General features: G+C 30.6%; 1 protein-coding gene and 1 non-coding gene across 8 annotated transcripts in view; one reads left to right on the forward strand and one right to left on the reverse strand.

The window, feature by feature from the left end:
* Positions 1-2,763: 2,763 nt before the first annotated feature.
* On the forward strand, positions 2,764-2,834 carry Trnag-gcc. Its single transcript has one exon. It is a non-coding gene; the product is annotated as a tRNA-Gly (tRNA).
* Positions 2,835-9,644: 6,810 nt separating this feature from the next.
* LOC117177435 (calcyphosin-like protein) overlaps positions 9,645-23,656 on the reverse strand; it is an 87,533-nt gene continuing 73,521 nt past the window's right edge. For 2 of the 7 annotated variants that reach the window (XM_033368115.1, XM_033368114.1), the window contains exons 2-5: positions 17,476-17,629; positions 13,798-13,975; positions 13,491-13,700; positions 9,749-10,120 (exon numbers count right to left, since the gene is read on the reverse strand). In XM_033368115.1, the coding sequence (XP_033224006.1) occupies positions 10,019-10,120; positions 13,491-13,700; positions 13,798-13,975; positions 17,476-17,627 (642 nt within the window). In that variant the 5' untranslated portion in view covers positions 17,628-17,629 and the 3' untranslated portion in view covers positions 9,749-10,018. Of the gene's footprint in view, positions 10,121-13,490; positions 13,701-13,797; positions 13,976-17,475; positions 17,630-21,532; positions 21,558-23,656 lie in introns of those variants that run through there. The other 5 variants (XM_033368111.1, XM_033368110.1, XM_033368112.1 and 2 more) reach the window with 5 other exon arrangements.

Raw genomic sequence — 23,656 nt, forward strand, 5'->3', positions numbered from 1 at the left:
ATAACACACAATATTAGTTTTCAACCTGAAACAGAGCCAAAGGGTGTACAATTGTTCAAGGCAAATCATGTAAGATGTGTGCAAGAATACAGGCACAATGGAATTAGTTACTTTATTCAAGCAGAAGTTATTCGACAAACATCTATATCTTCTGAACCATACAAAACTCAGTTGAATGTAAGCATTGTTTACTTTTTTTTTAAAGCTTTAGGAAATTGTTCTGATAAATACGGTTTCTTTTTTTGCAGATTGATCCTGATAGAGTAGTAAAAAGTGTATCTTGTACGTGTGTGTACAATCAAAGTGGAAAATGCAAGCATGTTGCTTTACAGCAGCTATCCACTTCCGTCTTTGTAACACTTTACTAGGTGCTTTAGGAAATTTATAAAATTGGCAATTTTCCGTTTTGCCATTATTCTTACAATTCACGACACAGCATGAATAATTCCAGTTTGACATACTGCCTTCCTATTGAAATGCATACGAATTGTAATAAAAACACACGCCCGCTGTTTTCGTTACTTGCCACCCCGGGCACTGACATCGTTTTGCTTATCCCCTCCAACCGGCGGCTCACAGCGAATATTTGGCCAAGAGTGTCAACGCCTCCTTTTATTGCGTAGTTATAAAATATATTTATAACCTGTACTTTTGTTCCTTCTAAATACCAGCATTGCAACTATTGCAACAACTATGACAAAATAATCACTACAACATCAAAATATCACGCTTTGCAAATGCGAGCGCACATTTCAAAGAGTTTACGCGAGAAATTATGTTTGCACCTGTAAGCAGTAGATCTATTTTAGAAACAAACAAGAAAATATATAGAAATCCTTCAATGTGAAAAAAAGTATCTGCAAAACTGAAATCTATGCACTCAAACTATTTTTTCATTCAAACATGAGTGACATGCATACTCTTTTCCTCGCGATACTCAAAGTTGATGTTGCACTGAACAGCGGGCCTGCGAGGCCCGGCTTGCCTTTTTGTGTAAATAAAAAATATACACGTTTCTGTAGAGCACTCCACAAATGGAATTTTCAGAAACCCTGATTTTTTTTATGTATTTAGACTTCGCCAAAAGAAATTTCCATGCACAAGCCCATACTCTATATACAACTCTTTGTAACTCGAAAATTGTGACCTGCCGGGCCTCTGAGACCCGCCTACCTTTTTGAGGCTTAAGGGCATGTGACACAGCTAAATTCCTATATTACCGACCTTGCTTTTTTAGTTCACTGAATGTTTTTTTGAACTTAAGAACTTTTTTTGTAAATAAAATATCGAGCTGAAATTTTGGAAAATGTATTAGAGTACAATAAAGTACGTTTAGGTACTGCATTTTAGTAGGAACTTCACTGAAAATTATTTTATCTTTTTTCTGAACCTCCACATTTTTTGAACGTTCCAACTTTTTTTATACACAAAATATCGGTCTCAAACTTTGAGAAATGCAAGAGCCGAAAGAAAACTACGTTTGAGTACAAATCTTAATAATAAAAGATGTAAAAAAATATATTTCAACTATCAATTCCATCGAAATCAGCCGGTAACGTTGTACACGAAAATACGAACCCTGGCGGCCACTAGACGAGGCTCTAGATGGTTCGTATTTTCGTGTACAACGATACCGGCTGATGCCGATGGAATTGATAGTTAAATTTTTTTACATCCTTTATTATTAAGATTTGTACTCAAACGTAGTTGTCTTTCGGCTCTTGCATTTCTCAAAGTTTGAGACCGATATTTTATGTATAAAAAAGGTTGGAACGTTCAAAAAATGTCGAGGTTCAGAAAAAAAATAAAATAATTTTGAGTGAAGTTCCTACCAAAATGCAGTACCTAAACGTACTTTATTGTACTCTAATACATTTTCCAAAGTTTCAGCTCGATATTTTATTTATAAAAAAAGTTCTTAGGTTTAAAAAAACTTTCAGTGAACTGAAAAAGTGAGGTCGGTAATATAGGTATTTAGCTGTGTCACATGCCCTTAAATAATTCTCGTCAGACAAAAGTGGCAAGTGCTGCGATCTCGTGGCAAATTCCAAGTGGCCGATTGGAAACAATTGGTAATGCAAAATGCTCAATCGTTGCCAATCGTTTTGGCACAATTAAGAAACACGTTTCGGAACGATTGAGATATTAGTTATATTGTTTCTTATGAATCTCAATTGATTATTTCTAGAAGGGATAATTCATATTATAATTATTGTTTTAGAACAAATGGTTTCAACTGTGTATGTATTCGTATTTATACATGAAAAGGTGACTTTTTCCCAAGTTTTCATTAAACTTGGAAAAAGAAGAAAATAATTTGATCAGTTTCTCGAAATTAATTTTTTTTGCATGAAAATTCATCCTCTGGCTTTCCATTTTTGGATGAAAATCAATTTTTTTTTGTTTTTAGTTTAGTCGGGGGAAATCAACTTACATACCCTAAAAGAGGTGGCTGGGGGGGAGGGGGTAAGCAAAAAAAGATAATATCTTTGGTAAGCGTTTCAAAATTTCAGATGATAAAAAATAGATATCTGTGATAACAAAACCAACTTATCGCGTGAGGCCGATAAGCCAGGAACCTTAAGGAAATATACTAACATTTAATTTTGGAATATTTAGGTATTTTGAAATATATAGGAAATGTAAAATTAAGGAAAGAGACTTATTTCTCATAAATGTCTGCTTCCCTCGTGAGCGTGCTCTCAAAAATGAAAGAAATGTTCTCTAACTCGACAATGGTGTTTATTGAACAAAATAATATAAGCATCGGTGGTTCAGTGGTAGAATGCTCGCCTGCCACGCGGGCGGCCCGGGTTCGATTCCCGGCCGATGCATTTTTATTTAGAAATTCTTGTTTTTGCTTTACCACACAAAATATATCACAAACCTTCGAAGAAACTTACAATTTTTATTTTTTAAATGAAAAAAATTATTTTTATGGAGGGGGGGCCTTCATTCAAGTACGTAATTTTTCGAAATTCGCCAATGAAACAAGTAACTCGAAATAATTGTACAGAATGAGCGAAAAACACACCCAGCCAAGGACAATTTGAAAACAAGGCATGGAATTTTATTGACCATAGAAAAGTCAGGGATTTAAAACAAAATTTTTGCAAAAGGCCTTTGAATATGAATGGTCAGGTAAAATGAAAAATTCGTTAGGGGAAAATTAGAGAATTTTTAAAATGCATATTTGCGGTAATGCTGATATAACATTTTTGTTAGTAATCTAATTGCCTTGTATTTATTTTGATTTTTTGTTGCATTTATTTCCTCCTGAATATTATCTTCATAGTTATAAATTTTAATTTTTTTTTTAAATTCAACAATTTTGTTCAATTCAACTCTTTTTTTAATTTATCATTTTAATTAAAAAATTCATCTCTTTGGTTGAAAGTTTAACTATTTTGTTGGAAACTGATCAATAAGAAAAATTAATTTCCATAATAAATGTAATAGTTGATATTTTAACCAAGAATGATTTTAACAACAATTTTCAGCATTTGATCAATTGGTTTAAGTTTTCATCAAAAAGATGAATTTTTAACCAAGAAGTTTAATTTACTGCTAAAAAAGACAAATTTCCAACAAAATATATACACTAATTTTCAAACAAATAGTAGAGTGTTTTTGCGAGATAAATTCCCTATAGAAAATATGATATTAAAAATTTCAATTGAAAAGAATGAACTTCGAAACAAAAATATTTGGAATTTGTATTGGGTTCTATCAATTAATTCAGTTGACCTTTAAGCAGAAAACGAAAAAAGGAGAAGTTTCTTTAAAACAGGAGAAACAAAAAATAAATTCTATAAAAGAGAGAAATAAGTTGAAAAACTGTTTAAAAACAATCAAATGAACTTTAAAAACAAAACAAACGCTGCAACTTATTATGAAAAGTTTTCATTTTTGCAAAGAAAATATTTTGTAAAAATATGTAAATTTATTTAGGGTTGTAAATTTTATTTATAAAAAAAGGCTATAGAAATGAAAAACATGAGAAATCAGCAAGTTAAAAAAAGAACCAGATTTATTAATAGATTTAACTTTGTACAAAACAATGAGATTGCAAATTCTTGAAAGTTAAAAATAGGCTAAACACACAACTTCTTTTTTTTGTGCATATAAGATAGGTAAAATGCACATTCACGTTTCTGGTTTTTTATTTCCCCATATCAAAAGCGTAAACAATTTAAAATCCAAAAATAAATTTTTTTAAATGAGAAGAGGATATAAACATTTTGAAATTACTTGAATAAACTAATAAAATATTAGATTTGACAGATATAAATAAAATAAATTATACCTACTTTTATATATTTTCTCGATGAAATAATATTATGGATTTTTTGCAGTTCTTATTTTTTTAAACAAAATGTAAAAATGTGCATCTTTTGAAAAAATATTTCCTTTCTCAGCTTTAATCCTCAGATATATTAGAAATCAAGTCAAATTACAACTGGAGCATACAAACAAGGCAACGAATTTATCAATATTAAACTTTTAAACCATTTTAAAAACTTAAAATTTGTGTTTTTTTATAAATGATGAAGTTTAAGAACTAAAAAAATTATCGTCCCTTTTCTAGAAAATTCTGAATTCTAGTAAATTCTGTTTTTAACATAAATTTTGTATGAATCTTTTTTTTTGGTTTAAACAATATTTTGCAGCAAAATAAGTTGAATAAGCTATTATGATTCATATAAGATGAGAAAGAATTTTTCTTCGGGGAAAAATGTGAAGATTTTCTATTTGCTAACTTAAATTATTTAAACTTAAACTAAATTACTTCTATAACAAAGGTAAACATTAACTGTTGACAATATTTTGCAAGAAAATAAGTTAAATGAATAGTTTTAATATGTAATAGATGAAGAAGTATTTCTTTCTGTAAAAAGATGCAAATTTTCCATTTGTCAACATAAATTATTTGTAGAAAGGAAAAATGTTAATTGTTAACAATTTTTTGTAGTAGAATAAGCTTCATGAACTATTACGATACATATGAGGTGAGAAAGAAATTTTTCTGCAAAAAAGATGATAATTTTCCATTTGTCAAATTAAGTTAATTATAACAAAGCTACATATTATGAATTATTTATTACAATGATAAATAATATACTTGTTAACAATATTTTTTATTTTAGTGAATCCGTTGAGATAATTTGACACAAACCTGACAGAAAAGTATTTTTTATACATTTTTATAATAAGAGTTCATAACAAATTTTTTGCTAAGCATCTTTCTTCTTTGATATTTTTCGCCTCATGTCGTTTTTAAGAAAATTAATTTTTTTTATTTTTAATGTTATTTTTTACGGTTAAAACAAAAATTACAAGTCCTATAAAAAATCATTTATGCAGAAATTAGATGAGCTTTAACTCTTTTTTGGAAGAGCAACTTTCTGTCTATTCATTTTTTTATAGCTTGTGTCGTTTGTCCAAAAATTTAATTTGCTTGAAAACTATTACTCCTCTAACTGAAAATTACCATATTCTATTTTTGGTTGAACATTGATCTTTCTTAGTTAAAAATTCATACATTTTTTAAAATATTATCTTATTTGTTAAAAAATTAACCTTTTTGGTGAAAAATTCAACTATTAGGTTGAAAATTCCATTAAAAATTAAAATATTTGATTTAAAAATCATGTATTTTATTGCAAATTATTCTATTTTGGTAAAATATTATTCATTGTAGTTGAAACTGTATTTCTTTGATTTCAAATTGGATTTTTTAAATTAAAAATTAATTTCATTCATTTGTTCGGTTAAAAATTGAACTATTTCGTTCAAAATTTTTTTTATTTCGTTGCAAACTTACTTTCATAACTTAAAATGAAATTTTATTATATTTATTGTTGAAAATTTATCTTTTCTAGTTGAAAATCTTCTATTTTGTTGAAAAATTTTTTTTCCTGTAGAAACTTGATCTTTTGTATTGAACATTCAACTGTTTGTTTGGCATTTTTTTCATTCAACATGCATGATTTAAAAGTTTATCGTTTTCATTTAAAAATTCATCTGGTGTAGTAGAAATTTCATTTTTCTGGATAAAAATGTAACTGTTTGATCAAAAATGAATCTCCTTTGCTTAAGGTTTTAACAACTTTGTTCGACAATTTTGGTTGAAGCACTTTTTTGAGAATTCATTTTTTTTAAGATTCATATTTTTAGTTGAAAGTTCATCTCTTTGGTTGAAAGTTGAACTATTTTATTAAAAATTGATATTTTTCATTTAGAAATTTAACTGCGTGGATGAGAGTTAAACTAATTCTTGAACATTTGATTTTTTAAATAATGATTTATCTCTTTGATAGAGATTTTATCTATTTTCTCGAAATTTTTTTTTTTTTTGCTCAAAATTTAAATTTTTTGGTTAAAAATTCAATTTCTGTAAAGAAAATTCGATTTTTGGCTTGAAGGTTCAACAATTTAGGTGATCTTTCTTTTCTTACGTACATATTTGAAAAACTTTTATTTATTGAAAATTCGCCTTTTTGGTTTTAAAATGATTTAAAAAAATTAAATTTCATCTCTTTTACTCTAAATATCAATTACATTTTTTTGTTTAAAATATCATTATTCTGTTGAAAATTTCAGTATTCTGTTAAAAAGTCGTCTTTTATGGTATAGCAAAATCTTTTTTCTATTAAACAATTTTTTTTTAAAGATCCTATGTAAAAAATATTACAAGGTATTTAATTGTTAATGGTCAGGGAAAATGGGAAAATGGTAAAGTAAAAATAAGGAAATTTTGTTAATGATGTTTTCACGCTCCCAAGAATTTCCATTAGTTTTTAATCTCATATCATATTATTTCTGGAAACCAGAAGTTACGTACAGAAAAGGGGCGTGGGGGATATTTTGTTGCAGGGCATTACAGGGTTGTAAAGTTTCAAATTAAAAATTGAAAGTGATACTCAGTTTATGACTAATGTAAGATTAATTTTTTATTATATTAAGTTATTTATCACCAAAATAATTTCAATCAATTCATCATAGACTCATCGACTTTATGAACAAAAATGATACATTATTATTTACATTCATTCTCAATTAAATTAATTAAAGTACCAATGAGATAGAGTGTATTTTGAAATTATTTCCGAGAGAAAATCTTTCTTTATGTATTCCTTATTTGTTGAGAAAATTTTATTGCGTTTTTCATTTTTTATTTCAGTTATTAAAACCGCAACAAGGCAATATACAGGATGTCCAAAAAGTCCCGGGACAACCAAATAAATCCTTAGGTGCAATTTTTCTGGAGAAGGTTGAGGTCATTCTTGAAGTAACATTCAACGAGGAATCCAGTGGTGACCTTAGTTTTGACCTCAACCATGACCTTCATGGTTATTTCAAGGCTACCTTAATTTTTTTTAAAGGAGTGGCCCATTTTTGACATTTACAGTCGAAAGAGCGGATAATTTTACGTTAAAAGGTGTAGTCAGGTCACAGGTAAGGTGTGATCTTGATGGACATATCTAGGTCATTCAAACTTAAATATGATCGGAACATTTTTTCGCAAGGTAGCTTGTGGAAATCATCCTCTTACCCTACTTACTTACTTACTTAAACAATGTACATTAAATAGTGACCATCAAGCGACCATGACCATGATCATGAAGGTCATATCAAGGTCATCCTTTGTTTTTTAATGGAAACGACTCTGTTTGACATAGGAAATCGAAAGAACGGAATATTTCACATAAAAAAGTGTAGTCAGGTCATAAGTCAGTTATGACCCTGATGGACATATCAAGTTTATTCACACTTCAATATGGTCTGAATAATTTTTCGCAAGCTAGCTTGTGAAAATCATCCAACCCTACTCACCTACTTAAACAATGTGCATTAGATAGTGCATTTCATGTTCAAGAAAATATATGTGAAATTTTTCTTGTTTAGATACTTTAAAATCACGCTAAGAATTACGATGTCATTGTAATCAATCAATTTTATAACTTTTATAAACAGAATATTAAAATACAATATATTTTTGATTGAGTATTTTAATGATCAAGCGTAAATTTGGTTTATTACTGGACGTCATTATTGGTGTTTAATAAGGTTCAATCCATACTTTAAATTCTCAAAATGCAAAATCTAATAGAAAGAGACAACTTTGATGAGACATGGTTTCAGCCAGATGGTGCACGTCCTCATTACGCAGTAAATGTTCGCACTTACTTAGATACAGTGTTTGTTAATCGGTGGATAGGACCTAGAAGCACAATTGAATGGACAGCTAGATCCCCTGATTTAACACCTCTAGATTACTTTTACTGGGGCTATATCAAGGATCGAGTGTACAAAACAAAACCTGAAAACTTAGCAGAATTGCAGCAAAGGATAATAGACGAATCAGCTCTTATTACAACTGAAAAGATTGTTAATGCTGTAAATGCTTTCTACCACTGTTTAGCTTACTGTCAAGAAGTAAACGGAGAACTCACGGGGACTCACGATAAACAATCACACCGAATCGTGAGAGGCAAGGGGACTCACGCTAATCAAGCAACCCGAATTGTGAGAAGCAAAGGGACTCACGCTAATCAAGCACCATGAATCGTGAGAGGAAAAGGGACTCACTCTAATACAGCACCCACAATCGTGAGAGGCAACGGGACTCACGCTAATCAAGCACCCCGACCCGTGAGAGGCAAGGGGACTGACGTGAATCAAGTACCCAAAGGGAACAAAATTTACTACGTCCATGTCGCTGTTTCTGGGTAGCGCTAAAAGTCAGTCTCGTAATCTAAGAGAAAATGACAGTGAGGTAGTGAACGATCCACAAGCTACCTCGCGAAATAAACCAGACCTGAAGTTTAAATGATCTTAAGATGACCTCTAGGGCACTCCTAATCTGGACATGAATACGTTTTTAAACGTCAAATTTTCCGCTCTTTTGATTTCCGATGTCACAAAGGATCGTTTGAATTAAAAGAACAAAGGTAACCTTGAGATTACCTTGATGGTCATGGCCAAGGTCACTCGATAGTTAATATGCACATTGTTCAAGTAAGCAATTAAGTAAGTGAGGTAAGTGGAGATTTTCCACAAGCTAACTTGCGAAAAATATTCAGACCTTATTGAAGTTTGAATGACCTTGTTATGTCCATCAAGGTAACACCTAAGTGATGACCTGACTACACTTTTTGAAGTAAAATCTTCGGTTTTTTCAATTTCCGATGTCCAAGACAGTCGTTTCAATTAAAAAACTAAGAGTGACCTTTATATGACATTGATGGTCATGGTCAAGGTCACTCGATAGTCACTATTTAATGTACATTGTTTGAGTAAGTAAATAGAGTAGGAGGATGATTTTCACAAGATAGCTTGCGAAAATATGTTCAGACCATATTGAAGTTTGAATGACCTTGATACGTCCATCAAGGCCACACCTAACCTGTGACCTGACTACATTTTCAACTTAAATTTTTCCGCTCTTTCGATTGCCAATATCAAAAAAGGGCCTTTCCATTAAAAAAACAAAGGTGACCTTGAAATAACCATGAAGGTCAACGTCAAACCTAAGGTCACCACTGGATTCCTCGTTGAAAGTTACTTCAAGAATGACCTCAACCTTCTCCAAAAGAACTGTACCCTACGGATTTATTTGGCAGTCCCGGGACTTTTTGAACACCCTGTATTATAAAATCGAGAATTACATTAAAAATTAGTGGACTTGGAACCTTAAAAAAACAATAGTTTATTTCATTTTGAAATATGAATAGTATATAGATATAAATGTATAATTTTACTAACATTATAATAGGCCGATGAAATTATATAATAGCGAGTTAAATTTTTGTAATCTAATTTTAAAATTATTAGCTTAAAATTAATAATAAAGATTGGAATACAATTCGTAAAACTGTATAGATACATCATACGTGTAATTCATTTGAATGCGTGTGTGCATATTAAATTTAAATTAAGTTTCATACAATTTCTAAGTATTTAGGAGAATAGAACGATTAGCACGTTGATTCTGATGAATAGAATCATTTTTCAATTACAGTTTATAAGCATTGCGTATCATTAAATCAAAATAACCGTCGTTATCGATGCTTGCACTGATAGCACTGTAGTAATTAATAAATTCTTCTTGTGTGACCTGAAACAGTTAAAAAATCAATGAAATTATTTTCATCTTTCTTATCAATTTTAATTTTTAAGTATTTCCACAATTACTTTGAATAGGAGAGGTTCTTAAAATGGTGGCCACATAATATAATCCAATTTAAAATAAATATAATTTCACCTTTTTAAAAATGAAAGTTCACTTGTTAACTTTTTTCGTTACGAAATCATTCAGGTTACAATGCGTAATTCTAAAAATTTTGTTTTACATTTTTTTTCCATTCTGTTTCTATATTTTCAAGCGTATACTTTTAATTTTAGGAATTTTAAAACGAAGTTTTGAAGACTTACAAGGAGATAATCAGAGTTGGGATTTTCCTTAAATTTCATTATTTGTCAATGGCTACCTTTTTACGGAAAAATCTACTTTTTTGAAACAAAAAATTGTAATAATTGAAATTTTTCAAATCTCATGCACGTAAGGCCTATCCCTAGGTATTAAAAATGTAACATACAGTGAAATTCCGTCTATTTTAACGACCTTGAAACATACACGTTCGATAATTAAAAGGCTGGCGCGGTCCCCACCTCTACCGCGACCTTCAGGTTATTTTTGCAAGCGACGTTCATTGAATGTCTCGCTCTTAAATCAATAAATACTATCAATAATAATACAGATAAATATTTTTAACAAATTGAAATATTTAATAGTAAAAGATTTGATTTTCTTCAATTTTCAACTGTTGAAAACATTATTTTCAATATTCTCCCATTTTTAACTTTTAAAACTTTAAGAAAGAACCAAAATTGATTAAAAATAAGTGTAAAAATGTTATATTTACATGATTTTACATGTTTTTACATGATTTACAAAGTTTATATTGAAAAAGTGGATTTTTTCGTAAACGAGATGTGGTTGGAAAATAAGGTTTTGGCAAATTAGTAGTCATCCGATTGATTCTCAGATATGGAATTTATCATATTTAGCAAAAATTGCAACTCTGATCATCTCCTAGTCAAACATTTAAAAACTGAAATCGTTTGTAATTGAACAATTTTTACAACAAATTTGTAAGTTGATCATCTGTACATATAAATTAATTCATGATTTTTTGAGTAAAAGTAGCATTAATTAATTCACAGACTTTAACTTAAACTTTAAACCTATTCAATCTGAAATTTATCAAGTAAAAAAGAGCAATTTTGTAATGTTAAGAAATATTTTTATGTTTATTTTAAATACGCAATTGTAAATCAAATATTAAAAACGGTACAACTTGAAACTGAATTGTTTGAATTAAACGATTATTAATATAATACGACTTGAAATTAAAATAATTTAACATCTAATTAAAAAAAAGTGAAATGTCGGAATTTGGCAGTTTATTGACATTTAATTTCATTTATTCAATTTAAAAGTGTTCAAAGCTCCAATTTTATATGATCAAATTATTGAGTGTTTGAATTAAATATTTCTGAATATAAAAAATTCTACGCTTCAATTTTAAAAGTTTAAAATACAAAAGAGTTTCACTTTGATTTTTTTCAATTGAAGTTCAGTTGAGATTACTTCAAAGAAAAAATAATTCAGCTATCAGGGTTCGAATTTTTGAATTTCAATGACCGTGAGAAATTTTTACAACCAGAAAAAAATCCGGGAAATGACCGGGATTTTTTTCCCTCGATTAAAACGGCCACCCTGTAAAATAAAACTTAGAGGCCATTCATAAACTATAAGTTACCAGTTTTTGGCTATTTTTTTTTTACCCCCGCACCCTCAACCCAGACTTCAATCTTAAACAAAATAATTAAATTTTCAACTAAAATCGATTTTTTTAAATAAAAATGGAACCGTACAAATTTTAGTTTAACAAATTAATATTCAACCAGTTTAATTCAAGCAAAAAGAAGTTTTTTTTCCAAGTAATTGAATCCTGAACCATAAACATGAATTTTCAAAAAACATGATTAATTTTCCAACCGAAAAGATCATTTTTAAACAAAATACATCGTTTTCTACACTATAGTAGAATTTTAAAGACAAAAGGACGAATTATCTACGAAAAAAGGTTACAATTTTCTCCTCGAAAATATGGATTTTTAACAAAGAATGTTAAATTTCTAACACATGCGTAAATTATTATAAAAATTGTTTAATTTTTAACAAAATTGATAAACTTCCAAGCAAAAATATGAATGATCTTAAACTAAAAAAAAACAGTAGAAAAAAAGGTTCTATAAAACAGTTGAGTTTTCTACCCGGAAATTTTCATTTTCAACCAAAATCATGAATCTTCAACAAACAAATAAAGGCATTTTTCAAAAAGCAATTTATCTTTAAATCAAGTAGTTGATTTTTTAACAAAAAAATAAGAATTTTCAACAAAATATATAAATTTTCATCTAGAAAAGATCATTTTTCTATTAAAAATATCAATTTTCAATTAAAAATATCAATATTCAATAAAAAAATGGATTAGTTTTTAAATGTAATAGTTTATTAATCAGTTTAATTTGTTACGAAAAATGAATTCTTGACGAAAGAAAAAAATTTTCGACAAAAGAGTTAAACATTTAACTTAAGAGATGAAATTCGAAACGAAAAGGATTAATCTTCACAAAAAGATTTGTCCGCTAAGCGAGCACATCCACATCGTGCCCTAAGCACGCGGCTCACAAGTTCGGCAAATAAAACCAAAATATCAAGTCTGAGCAAAAAATAGTTAAGGGAAAACTTATAGATCTTTTGAAAAGCTAAAATTCTTCTTTTAATCTTTTTTTACTTATCTTTCATCGTTTGACTTTAAATTATAATTTTTAACTTATTTATTTTCTATGAATAAGATCAAAAAGACGAGCTCTATAAAAAAAATGGCTGAGAACAAATTGTAGATATTTTAAGAAGCTCTAATTCTTCTGTTAAATTTTTTTCACGAATCTGCCGTATTTTGGCGTAAAAAAGGAATATTCCATTTTTGGGTAGCATTTTCGATGGATAAAACCATAACCATTCATAGTCCAAGAATGCTGGTTAACGATCTCGTTATTTCTTTTAGGCTAAAAAAGTGTGCCAAACCTCGATTTGATCCGTTTATTTTTTCAAGAGACATCGTGTTTGTGTAAACACAGACAAACGCCATCGTCAAAACTTGTTTTTCAGCTTTAGAGGGTCTCAAAACGTGAAGATCCGTTGAAAAATTGAGATGTGAAATTTTGGACAATACTAACACTTTCTCAATCATAAATGATGAAAATGAAAAAAAAAGAGTTTTGAACAAAAGAGATCAACTTTCAACCCAAAAGATGATTTTTTTAACCAGAAAGATTAATCTGCAACCATAGATGATGACGTAACCCCCTCAACCCCCAAATTGGTAACATATAGTTTATGGATGGTCCCTTACGATTCCGTCTTTAGTCGAATCCTTTTCAAAATTTCCTAGAAATTTATTCAAAATTTCTTCTTCGGACTCTTCACCACTGATATATCGGGGATGATTTTTGACATTGTAGACACCACGTAAATCGTCCGTTGTGATTTCTCCATCTCCAGTTTTGTCCATTTTTTCAAATGCTTGCTGAACTACTTTTTTACGGCAGTCGTTCATAGGTGGCTAAAAAAAATCAAGTTGGAAAAGGATATTTGGGGATTTTTCGAAAATATAATTTTTCACCTATTTACTCATTTATTTTAGTTTTAAACAAACTTACTCTGATGGCGGAAATAAATTCGTCAACACTGATTCCCCCACTTTCATCAGCATCGAATTTTTTGAAGAGATCTACTATCTCGTCATCAGATAAATCCAGACCAGTATCTCGAATTCCTGTTGTAAATTCCTCCAAACTTAATTGTTTGTTCCCATCATCATCCATGGACCGGAATACTCTTGATTTTTAATATAGAATGAATTAGTCATAATTGAAATAGATAGAATATTTTATGATTCCAAAAATGATTTCCATTTACAAAATTCTTAATCTTCTATTTTTCTAGAAATTATTTTATAAAATTCAAATTTTAAAATATGTTATACAAAAGTTTCTTATTCCATTTTTTGTATCAAATGCTACACAATTTCAATTTCAAAATTTCAGGCCTTTTCCAGGACAATTAAAAAGCTTTAAACCTCTGTACAAAAAATTGGAGACTTATTAGAAAAGAAGAATATGGTCAAATAATATTTAATAATCATAATAATAAAAATCTGATAAAGCTCGATTTTGAATGATTTTCAGAAATAAATAAAAAAAGATCTGAACCTCTGGAACTTTCAGATTGAAGTTGATTTCAATTTTTAAATCCAATTCAAGTTTCAATGAACTACAAATTTAAAATCGTCTGTTCTTGAAATTTAATTCAGTTTTAAAGACAAGGTTAAATTCTCAAAATAAATTCAAATTGCTTCACATTCAAAAAGTAAGTAAATTAATAAATTTCCTTCAAACACGATTTAATTCTGACTTGTTCGATTTAGATTATAGGATTCTTTTTTTATATTAGCAGAAATAAAAAAAAGAATTTTGCAAAAAATATAAAAGGTAAAGTATTGCAGAAAATCGACTTTAGTTTTTTCTGTGAATTTTGAAAACATGAGTTTTCTTAAGCCCCCACTCGTACCCTAAGGAAGCCAGCCTATCAGGCTTTTTAAAGTTTATTTTTGTGGCTGAGTGCATTTTTTCATGAAAATATAATTCTAGAATTTCTTTCGTAAACGATGCAAGATACCACAAAATAGCTAGGGGTATTTTTTGTAAAAATTTTGTCGATGTGCAAATTTTTATCTTGAATTTTTTTATATCTTTCGTTATTGCCAATAAAAATGCGAAAATTAAATTTTATGAAAAAATATTCTTTCGACAACAAAAATGGTTTAGCTCAAATATAAAACTCACAGGATCTCTTCCTTGTAGAAAGACACACAAAATACTAAGGCTCCTTAAAAAAATTCAAAAAATGAAAACTCGGCATCATTACAAAAAATGTAGATAATATTTTTCTTATATTAAAAAAAATTTTAACTTGATCAACATCGATTTTTTCTAGAATATACCATAGTTATATATTGGTTATACCGTGACACCCTTCTATTGTTTTTTGATCGGTAGAATTATCATTCTTAATTAAATTGACAATAATGCAAAATTAAATTTAAAACACGGAACTAAAATTAAGCAATTTTAAAAAAGAACTATTATTTCATTCACTATGATAGTATTTGTAATTGGCGAATATGATTCACTCCGATCCGACGAGGAAAATGTCTCAACTCAAGAACGCATTGCCAAATATGGAGAAATTCCACCTGTCACTTAGATAACAAGAGTATAAAAATAGACTCCAAGCTTACTGATAAATAACCTATACTTGGAAACTGTTTTTAAATAATTAAAAAAACCAAGCCTTCATTATTCTCCATCCTACACAGATTTTTGTTCAAAATTGTTCTTAAAATATACGTTATTGGTTATTAATACGAAAAAAGGTATTATAAGTGGTATTACATGGTGGCCGCAGGTCAGGGAACACCTCTAAATCAATTTAGGAAATTTTAAGAGATTACAAGCGATTATTATTTGATTTAAATAATTCAAAGGGATTTCAAAGGATTTGAAATGTTGTAGGATATTTTAAAAGATTCCAAATTTGAAGAGAATTAAAAATATTGTAGTGTATTTCAAATAATTTTTTCACAAGAATTAAGGAGTTTTGCAGGATTCTAAAGATTTTCAAATATTTCAAGGTATTTCAAAAGATTTGAAAGATTTTGGATTATTTCGAAAGATTCCAAGGATTTTTCCATTGATTTGAATAATTTAAAGGGATTTGAAAGAATTTCAAAGATTTCAGGGCATTTTAAAAACTCCAAGGGATTTTCAAGATATTAAAATATTTTTAAGGGATTTCAAAGGATTTCACAGGATTTGAAATATCTTCATGTATTTTTGACAGATTTTAATAATTTGAAATTATTGCGGAATATTTGAAAAATTCAAAAGATTCGAAAGAATTTGAAATATTTTTAAAAATTCCATGGAATTTTCCAGAGCGTTTAAAAGTTTCTGGGTATTTTGAAACATTTTAAAGAATTAATTCACAATAATTGATGGAGTTTGTAGGATTTACAATTTTTTGGTAATTTCCAACAATTCTAAAGAATTTTTTATTTTTTTAAAAATAATTGCAATGGATTTCCAAGAATTTTAATCATTTTTAAGGGATTTAAATAAATGTCATGCGGTTCTAATGAATGTTCTATATTTCGGAACTTATAGGAGGATATTAAAGGACATATAAGGTTTTATAATATTTAAAAAGATTTTAGGGGATTTTGACAGATTTCCGAGGATTTCAATGACGTTATGGGATTTTAAAAGCTCTGAAGTTTATTTTATAAATTTTTACAGGATTTCAGGAAATTTCATCAGATTTCTTAAGATTTCTCGGGATTTTATATCTTAATGGATGTCAAAAAATTTATTCACAATAAGTGCGGAATTTAGTAAGGTTTCAAATATTTGAAGAGATTATGAAATATTTTTTGCAACCGTCTGGAATTATTGTTTAATTCATCTTGAAGTTTTTTTAAATCACCTCGAATAGTTAGGAATTTTATTAGATCCTTTTGAATTCCCTCGATTTTTTCTAAACTCTTTTTAAACATATTAAATTCAATGAATTTTGTCATATTTTTGCATTCTTTTCAATTCACTTGATTTTTTTTATTCGTGTAGACTTTTTCTGAACTTCATCGAATATCTCATTTCCCTTAAATTCTTCTAGATGCACCCAATTTTACTGAAATCATTGGAATATTTTGAGATTTAAAAAATTCCAGTTCTCTTGAATTCAACTTGCCTTATTAATTCATATTAGTCATATAAGTTCATTTTTTTTAGTAAATTATGCTGTGACAGCGCTGAGAATAGTGGGGTGATCACCCAACATTTTATATTGATTTTACATTAGATAATATGTAATTAATTTAAAGTGCTAATGTAGAAATGTAAAATAATAAATTTACTGTAATTAATTGTTCAGACACGTTACGTGTTAATATATTCAAATTAGCATGGATTATTTTATCATTTGTACTTATATAATTAATGATTATCTACTGCATGATCCTTATCTACTGTAGGGTGGAGTTGTATAATTATAATATTACAAGGTTAGAATTTTGAACTCTAAATATTAATGGGCAGGGAATATGAATAATTAATCAGGGGAAAATCAGGGGAAAGTCGGGAAATTCTGAAAATGAAGTTTTGCCGCCACCCTGTATTAATTATTTACTTAAAAATAATTCAAAACACTTTCTTCTTTAAATATTTCTAGGTCTATATTATTTTAAATAGTAATACATAAGTGAATATTTTTTGACTTACCTCCCCAAACCAAGGATTCCATTGGCACCCCTAGATAGGCAGAGCAGACGCAATTTTTCGACAGAATCCGTGGCTGCATGTACGCTTCTTTGGGATTTATTCATCATTTCAGTCTCTTGTCTTGTAGTGGCTGACTGAGGTCTGTTGAACATCTCTGAAAAAACTCTGTCAGTCACTTTCACGTAATAGTATGACTCAATGGAACTTCATGCGAGCCGAGACGAGAAAGAAAAAAGTCAAACATTCGTGCTAAAGTCTCTCCAGGTAAAGTCTGTCAGAGCCTCCCCACCAATTTTTTGCGATAAAAATGGAGGAAAATACACGTATTCTTTGAAGTTGTCCCTAAAAAAAAGACGTATATTTTCCTCCATTTTTCATCACGAAAATATAGCTAGTGGGGACACTCTTCTAGTCTTTACCCAGGCTAGAGAGACTTTAATTCGTGCTAGCAATTAATTCTTCAACAAGTGCAGGACAAGAAAACTCATTCTCTCCATATTTCGTACGAAGGAATGTCACTGAAAATCGCAACGTTGTTTACAAATACAAACGAAAATTAACATTTTTATACTATCTGTGAATTCGATCTCAGGTGTTTCCACTTTATTTGTATTTGCAATTTGATGGTCCTCATTTGATGAACACTTTTTGATGATACTTTTTTATCCTTGTAACAACTTTGAATTACGTTATTGAAAAAAGTTTTTCTATTTTAGACAGATTCTTAAAATGATGTAAATGCCCATAATTTCCGTTACTCTTAGAGATAGTATATTAATATTATAGGTTAATCGATTCGTCTCAGGATCAAGGAATCTATTCTGTTCTTGCGTCAAACTTAAATTATTTAAATGAGAAAAGTTTAACTATAAAATACTGTTTTTTCAAATATTGTAAATACCCATAACTTTCTTCCTATCAATTTCTAAATATCAATATTATAAGTCAATCGATTCCTCTCAAGACCAAGAATGTTTTATATCATTGTGCCAGCTTTGAATTATGTAAATAAAAACAGTTTTACTATAAAAACCGGTTTTTTAATATTATAAAATGCTAAAAAAGTTTAATGAATAATTATGGAAATCATTTTGTCAGTTTCAAAACATGACTGGTGAAAATGGCCTCACCAAATTTCATCAATTTATCTGCAACCATCCTCGGATCTCGGCTTGCATATGGATGGATATGTATGTAAACGTGCTCTCCTGGCATGTATAATTATAGTATAGTAGAAGGGTAAAATGACCTAGTCAATACGGACGTGCTCTATCCTTGGCTCGAGGTTCATCCCGGACCGATGATTCCCCTAGCTATACGTTGAAACAAAATGAGTTCCTTAAAAAAAATATTTTAAAAAAACACTCAAAGGGACTCGAAAACGACCCCTCCGGAAAAAGCATCTTCCCTTGTGAAGCTGGAAATTACCGAACGAGCCTTAGAACGTACTTCAGAATCTATAAGTGGGGAACCATCTGGGAGTAACCTTGGCAATACTAATGCCGGGAGGTCAAACCAAAAGGAAAAATTACGACGAGTTAGATTGTCGGGAGCTACTAGGAAGGTCATTCTGATAGTAGCACATTGAATCAAATCAGGAAACAGAAGAAGATGCAGCTGAAGATGATTACTGAAAAAAATCGATGATGTGTACAGAAGAGACTGATGCTGTACAATCTTTCAGAATTGTATGCCAGATTTGAAGTTCTACATGAAAATGTGAAGATTGGATTTTTAACAATCGCACAACTAAGGTCAAGCACTGTGTTTTAGATAGAGCTAGTGGAACTCACAATGTTTGTGTTTGCGTTTATAATGAAAACGTAAAGTTGATGTTGAATGCGATTGATATTAAACATTTAACTTAGGGAACTGACAGAAAATTGTCAGATTATCATTACTGCCTTGAAGAAATCATGTGCAGTGAACCCACTGACGCTTGTCATTTTAGCGAATGCGAATCTTCTACTGCCATTGCAAATTTTCAAAAGTACCTGACTGATCTATTGAACGTGAATAGTTTCGCCTCAGTGACATATCAAGTTTAGCAGCAAACTGATGGAAGCACTTTGGTACCCGAAACAGCAGAAGCTGATGCTTTGCACTCTGCACTAAACTTAAAAACCTGAAACCTCACGCAATTTATGAGAAGCAACAAGGTTTGTTTCTGAAGCACCTTAAAGTTATACTAAATGAATGAGAGTACTTAATTTTACTTGACTTTGCTGAAAATTATGCTTTCATCATTTAAAATGCTGCACAATCTTTCCATTGGAATAATAATCAAGCAACTATATTTACAGTAATTATTTATTACAAAGATGGAAACGAACAGAAGAATTTTTGCATGGCAATCATCTCAGATGACACCGTTAACTGCAAATCGGATAAATCACCTGAAAGTAGTTAACCGTAGACGGTTCAAGCGACTTATCCGAAATGCAGTTAACGGTGTTCTTCCAAATTACGGTAGTGTAGCTGTGTACACATTTCAAAAGTTCATCAACGAGTATCTCAAGAAGAAATTCAGCGTTGTTAACCAAATTCATTATGTGACAGACGGAGCTGCGCAGCATTTTATAAATAAATAAGCTTTCATAAATCTTTTAAATCACAAAAAAGATCTTGGAATTTCTGCAAAAACACATTTCCAGGCAACTGCACATGAAAAAGGTCCAGGTGACGGAATTGGTGCAAACTGGAAAATACTTGCGGCAAAAGCTAGCTTGCAGCGCTCAGCACAGAATCCAATCCTAACTGCGATGGAGTTATTGGAATGGCTAAGAATCATTTAAAGGAAACAGTAATTCTTTTCAGTTCGAAAGAAGATCACATAGAGATGACCTAAAAACTAGAAACTAGATTCACTGAAGCAATTACAATTCCCGGAACTCTAAAATACCACGCATTTATTCCAGATGAAAACGGACAATTGCAACTGAAAAAAAACTTCATTCCCAACTGAAGATGATCTGTTTCTGAACACACAGTAAAAAAGCCTCAAGTTCAGAGAAGCAAACAATGCGCGAAAAAAGGCGAACTAAATTAATTATGATAAATTTAGTGCAGCTTCGCTGGAGAATCATGCATTCGACCAAGTCCCCGGTAAAACTGGCCAAACTGTCCGAGCGCGCAAGGAAGGGTTTCGCTCGGATATCTTCGCATAACTACATAGCTATTTTCAGTCCAAAAATGCCAAACAGCATTTCTATCGGAAAAAATTTAAAATGGCTATTTGTTGATAAAAATTAAAAACAATAGATTTCGCAGAATGAAAGAGCATGAAAAACCCTTCAGGAATCATTCTTAGAAAATTCAATTCTCATTTGTAGAAAGGAAGTTATAACCATTTGAAAATACCCGCTTTGCCCGGGGGATGCAAATATTACCCCCTGTTGTTCGAGGAGGGATGTTAGTAAAATTTTATAATGATGGGAGGTTATTGATGTCAATGCAAGGAGTCAAGCTGGACAAATTGTAATAACTGCAGAGCCAGGAATGGTCGAGAGTCTCAAAAAGATCGACTGCAGGAGTCACTATGGATTTGTTGAGGATCAATATGAAGATCCTCTCAAAAACTAAAGTTAACCAGTAGACAGAGCTCCATATTTGTCATCGGAAAAGATGGAGGAGGCAACTGAAAGTTTAAATGGGTACTAGATGTCCCCATTACAGTCTTTATTTTAACTAGATAAACCTCCACCACGCTAAATGAGCGTCTACTATCTTAAGCAGACGCTTGATAGCGGAACAAGTAGCTTTTGCTTTAATACAAGAACTTTGGGCTTGCAAGGCAAAGTTAAAGGATTAAGTAACAAGAGTAGATCAGTCATTTATGATAGTTACGTAGAAACACCTAGGGCAGCACTTTTTGTCAGAGAAGATATTAAATGTATTGGATGACCAAGGTTCTTTTCTAGATACATAGTGCAAAAAGATTGAGCACCATTTAGATGCTAGGCGCGAACCTACACAATTTATTTAAAAAGCTCCGGGGCTGATTTTTTTCAAAGCGTGATTAAGACGATAGAGTTTAGTCTCTGCTTGAAATACTTACTCTGATACATTCTGAGTCTAACGCACTTTGTTTCATCGCAATCACTTCAGTCGTCTGTGTGGATACGTTTGGAATTATTAAGATTTTTTAGTTTGTCACAATTTGAGTAATAGAACAGAGAAACACAATTAAGTTTTGTTTCAAACTAGGCAAAAGTGCTTCAGAAACAAGTTAGACGTTATAATGCTCTTCTGCATATCTTTCTTTGGCTGAGAAGGTCATGCACTATGGTGAAAGCACTGCATGCACTAATTTGAAGTTCTTCTGATAACATTTCAATATTCAGTTGAAGATTGTTTGCAAGGAATGTACGCACATGTTCGACGTTCCAGTCCGTGGCGCTTGAGGTGGGACACTCGTCTCTTGGATCGTCCTGAAGTGATTCCCTGTCATCCGTAAAACGCGCGTACCACTTAAAAACTTTGCTTCGCACTAGGCAGCCACATCAATAAGCATTTTGTAACATATTATACGTTTCTCAAGCAATTTTGCATAATTTGAAACAAAACTTAATAGCGGCTGTTTGTACCATAACTCAAATTGTGACAAACTAAAAAATCTTGATTATTTCAATCGTACACTGCACACAAGCGACTGAAGTGATTGCGACGAACCAAAGTGCATCAGACTAACCATGAACTAGAGTAATTATTCTATGCAGAGACTAAACCGTATACTCTTAAACACGCTTAGAAAAAAATTAGTCCCGGAACTTTTTGATTGAACTGTGTATGGTGATTTTCTCCGCGTATTTATCATTTGACTTCCAGGACCCACCATTTGAGGAATAGCGAAATCTAGTGGACTCCTGCATTAATAAAGGATGGCCGTTGCTCATAGAATCTCATGATAACGCGTATCATACGCATATTATAACGCGTATCCAGTAGCTGTTCATCGGTCAACGAAAGTTGCTAAATTTCGAAATAGTTGAAAAAAGTTCATATTTTGAGAAGAATTCAAAAAATTAAAAACAAATCAATTTATATTCTAAAACATTCAAGAGAATTCAAAGATCTTTGAAAGAATTTAAGAGATTACACGTGAAGTCTAAGCAATCGAGAGAATTCTGCAGAATTCAAAAGATTTGAAGGAATTCACAATCATTCATTCTGAATTCTAATGATTCTAAAAAATTTTTAAAAAGTGTTAGAAGATACAAAAGATTTAAATTGAATTCAGATAATTCTACAGAATTGTGCACAATTGAAGAAAAACGTGTGCATCACAATCCAGTAGCTGTACATCCGTCAAATAAAGTTGCTAAATTTCGAAATAGTTGAAAAATTTTATGTTTTGAGAAGAATTCAGAAAATTAAAAATAAATCATGTTACAATCTAAGTATTTCAAGAGAATTCTTTAAAATCTTTTAAGGAAATTCAAAGGATTACACGTGAAGTCTAGGAAATCGAGAGAATTCTGCAGAATTCAAAAGGCTTGAACAGCAATTAAAAGTGAATTATAAAGATTTAAGGGAATTTAAAAAGTTTTAAAAGATTTCAGTTGAATTCAAAGAATTGTACAGAATTCTTCAAAATAAAAAAAAAGCGTGTAAATCCTCATTCAGCAGTAGTTAAACCGCTGACCGAAGGTGACAACTTTGAAAATAGTTGAAGAGAATTCCATGCTTTCAGAAGAATTCAGAGAACTCAATAATATGCGAATTTTCTGGGCTCACTGAAATTATTTGTGCTACGCTCACCAAATTTCGGTGAACCTGGCCAAGATTTCAATTTTTTTCATGCACTGAATTTCGGTGAGCCATTGTTTTATCTCGAGCATGTTTAAATTAAAAATTAATTTGATTGCAAAGTTATTTTACGGTTCGATTGAACTCGAGCCCCCCCAATTTAAACATGCAAATACATTCCTAATCGCATATTTTTTTTGAAAGCTCAAAGTAGGGTGAAGTTACCGCTGTAGGAGATATTGCGCTCCGGGGTCGCACGCACACTTGTAACTAACTATTCACCTACATGCAATTTCAATGCCCTGTAGTACCCAAAATATGCACCGGACTCAAAAATGTCTTGGGACTTTTCGACTTGAATTTTTTTTTCTATCTGACATTACAAGGAACGAAAATTCTCTTGGGACACCCCGTATCTCTCTCTCTCTCTCTC

The sequence above is a fragment of the Belonocnema kinseyi genome, chromosome 7, assembly GCF_010883055.1.
Source record: "Belonocnema kinseyi isolate 2016_QV_RU_SX_M_011 chromosome 7, B_treatae_v1, whole genome shotgun sequence".
In the NCBI taxonomy this organism is placed as follows: Eukaryota; Metazoa; Arthropoda; class Insecta; order Hymenoptera; family Cynipidae; genus Belonocnema; species Belonocnema kinseyi.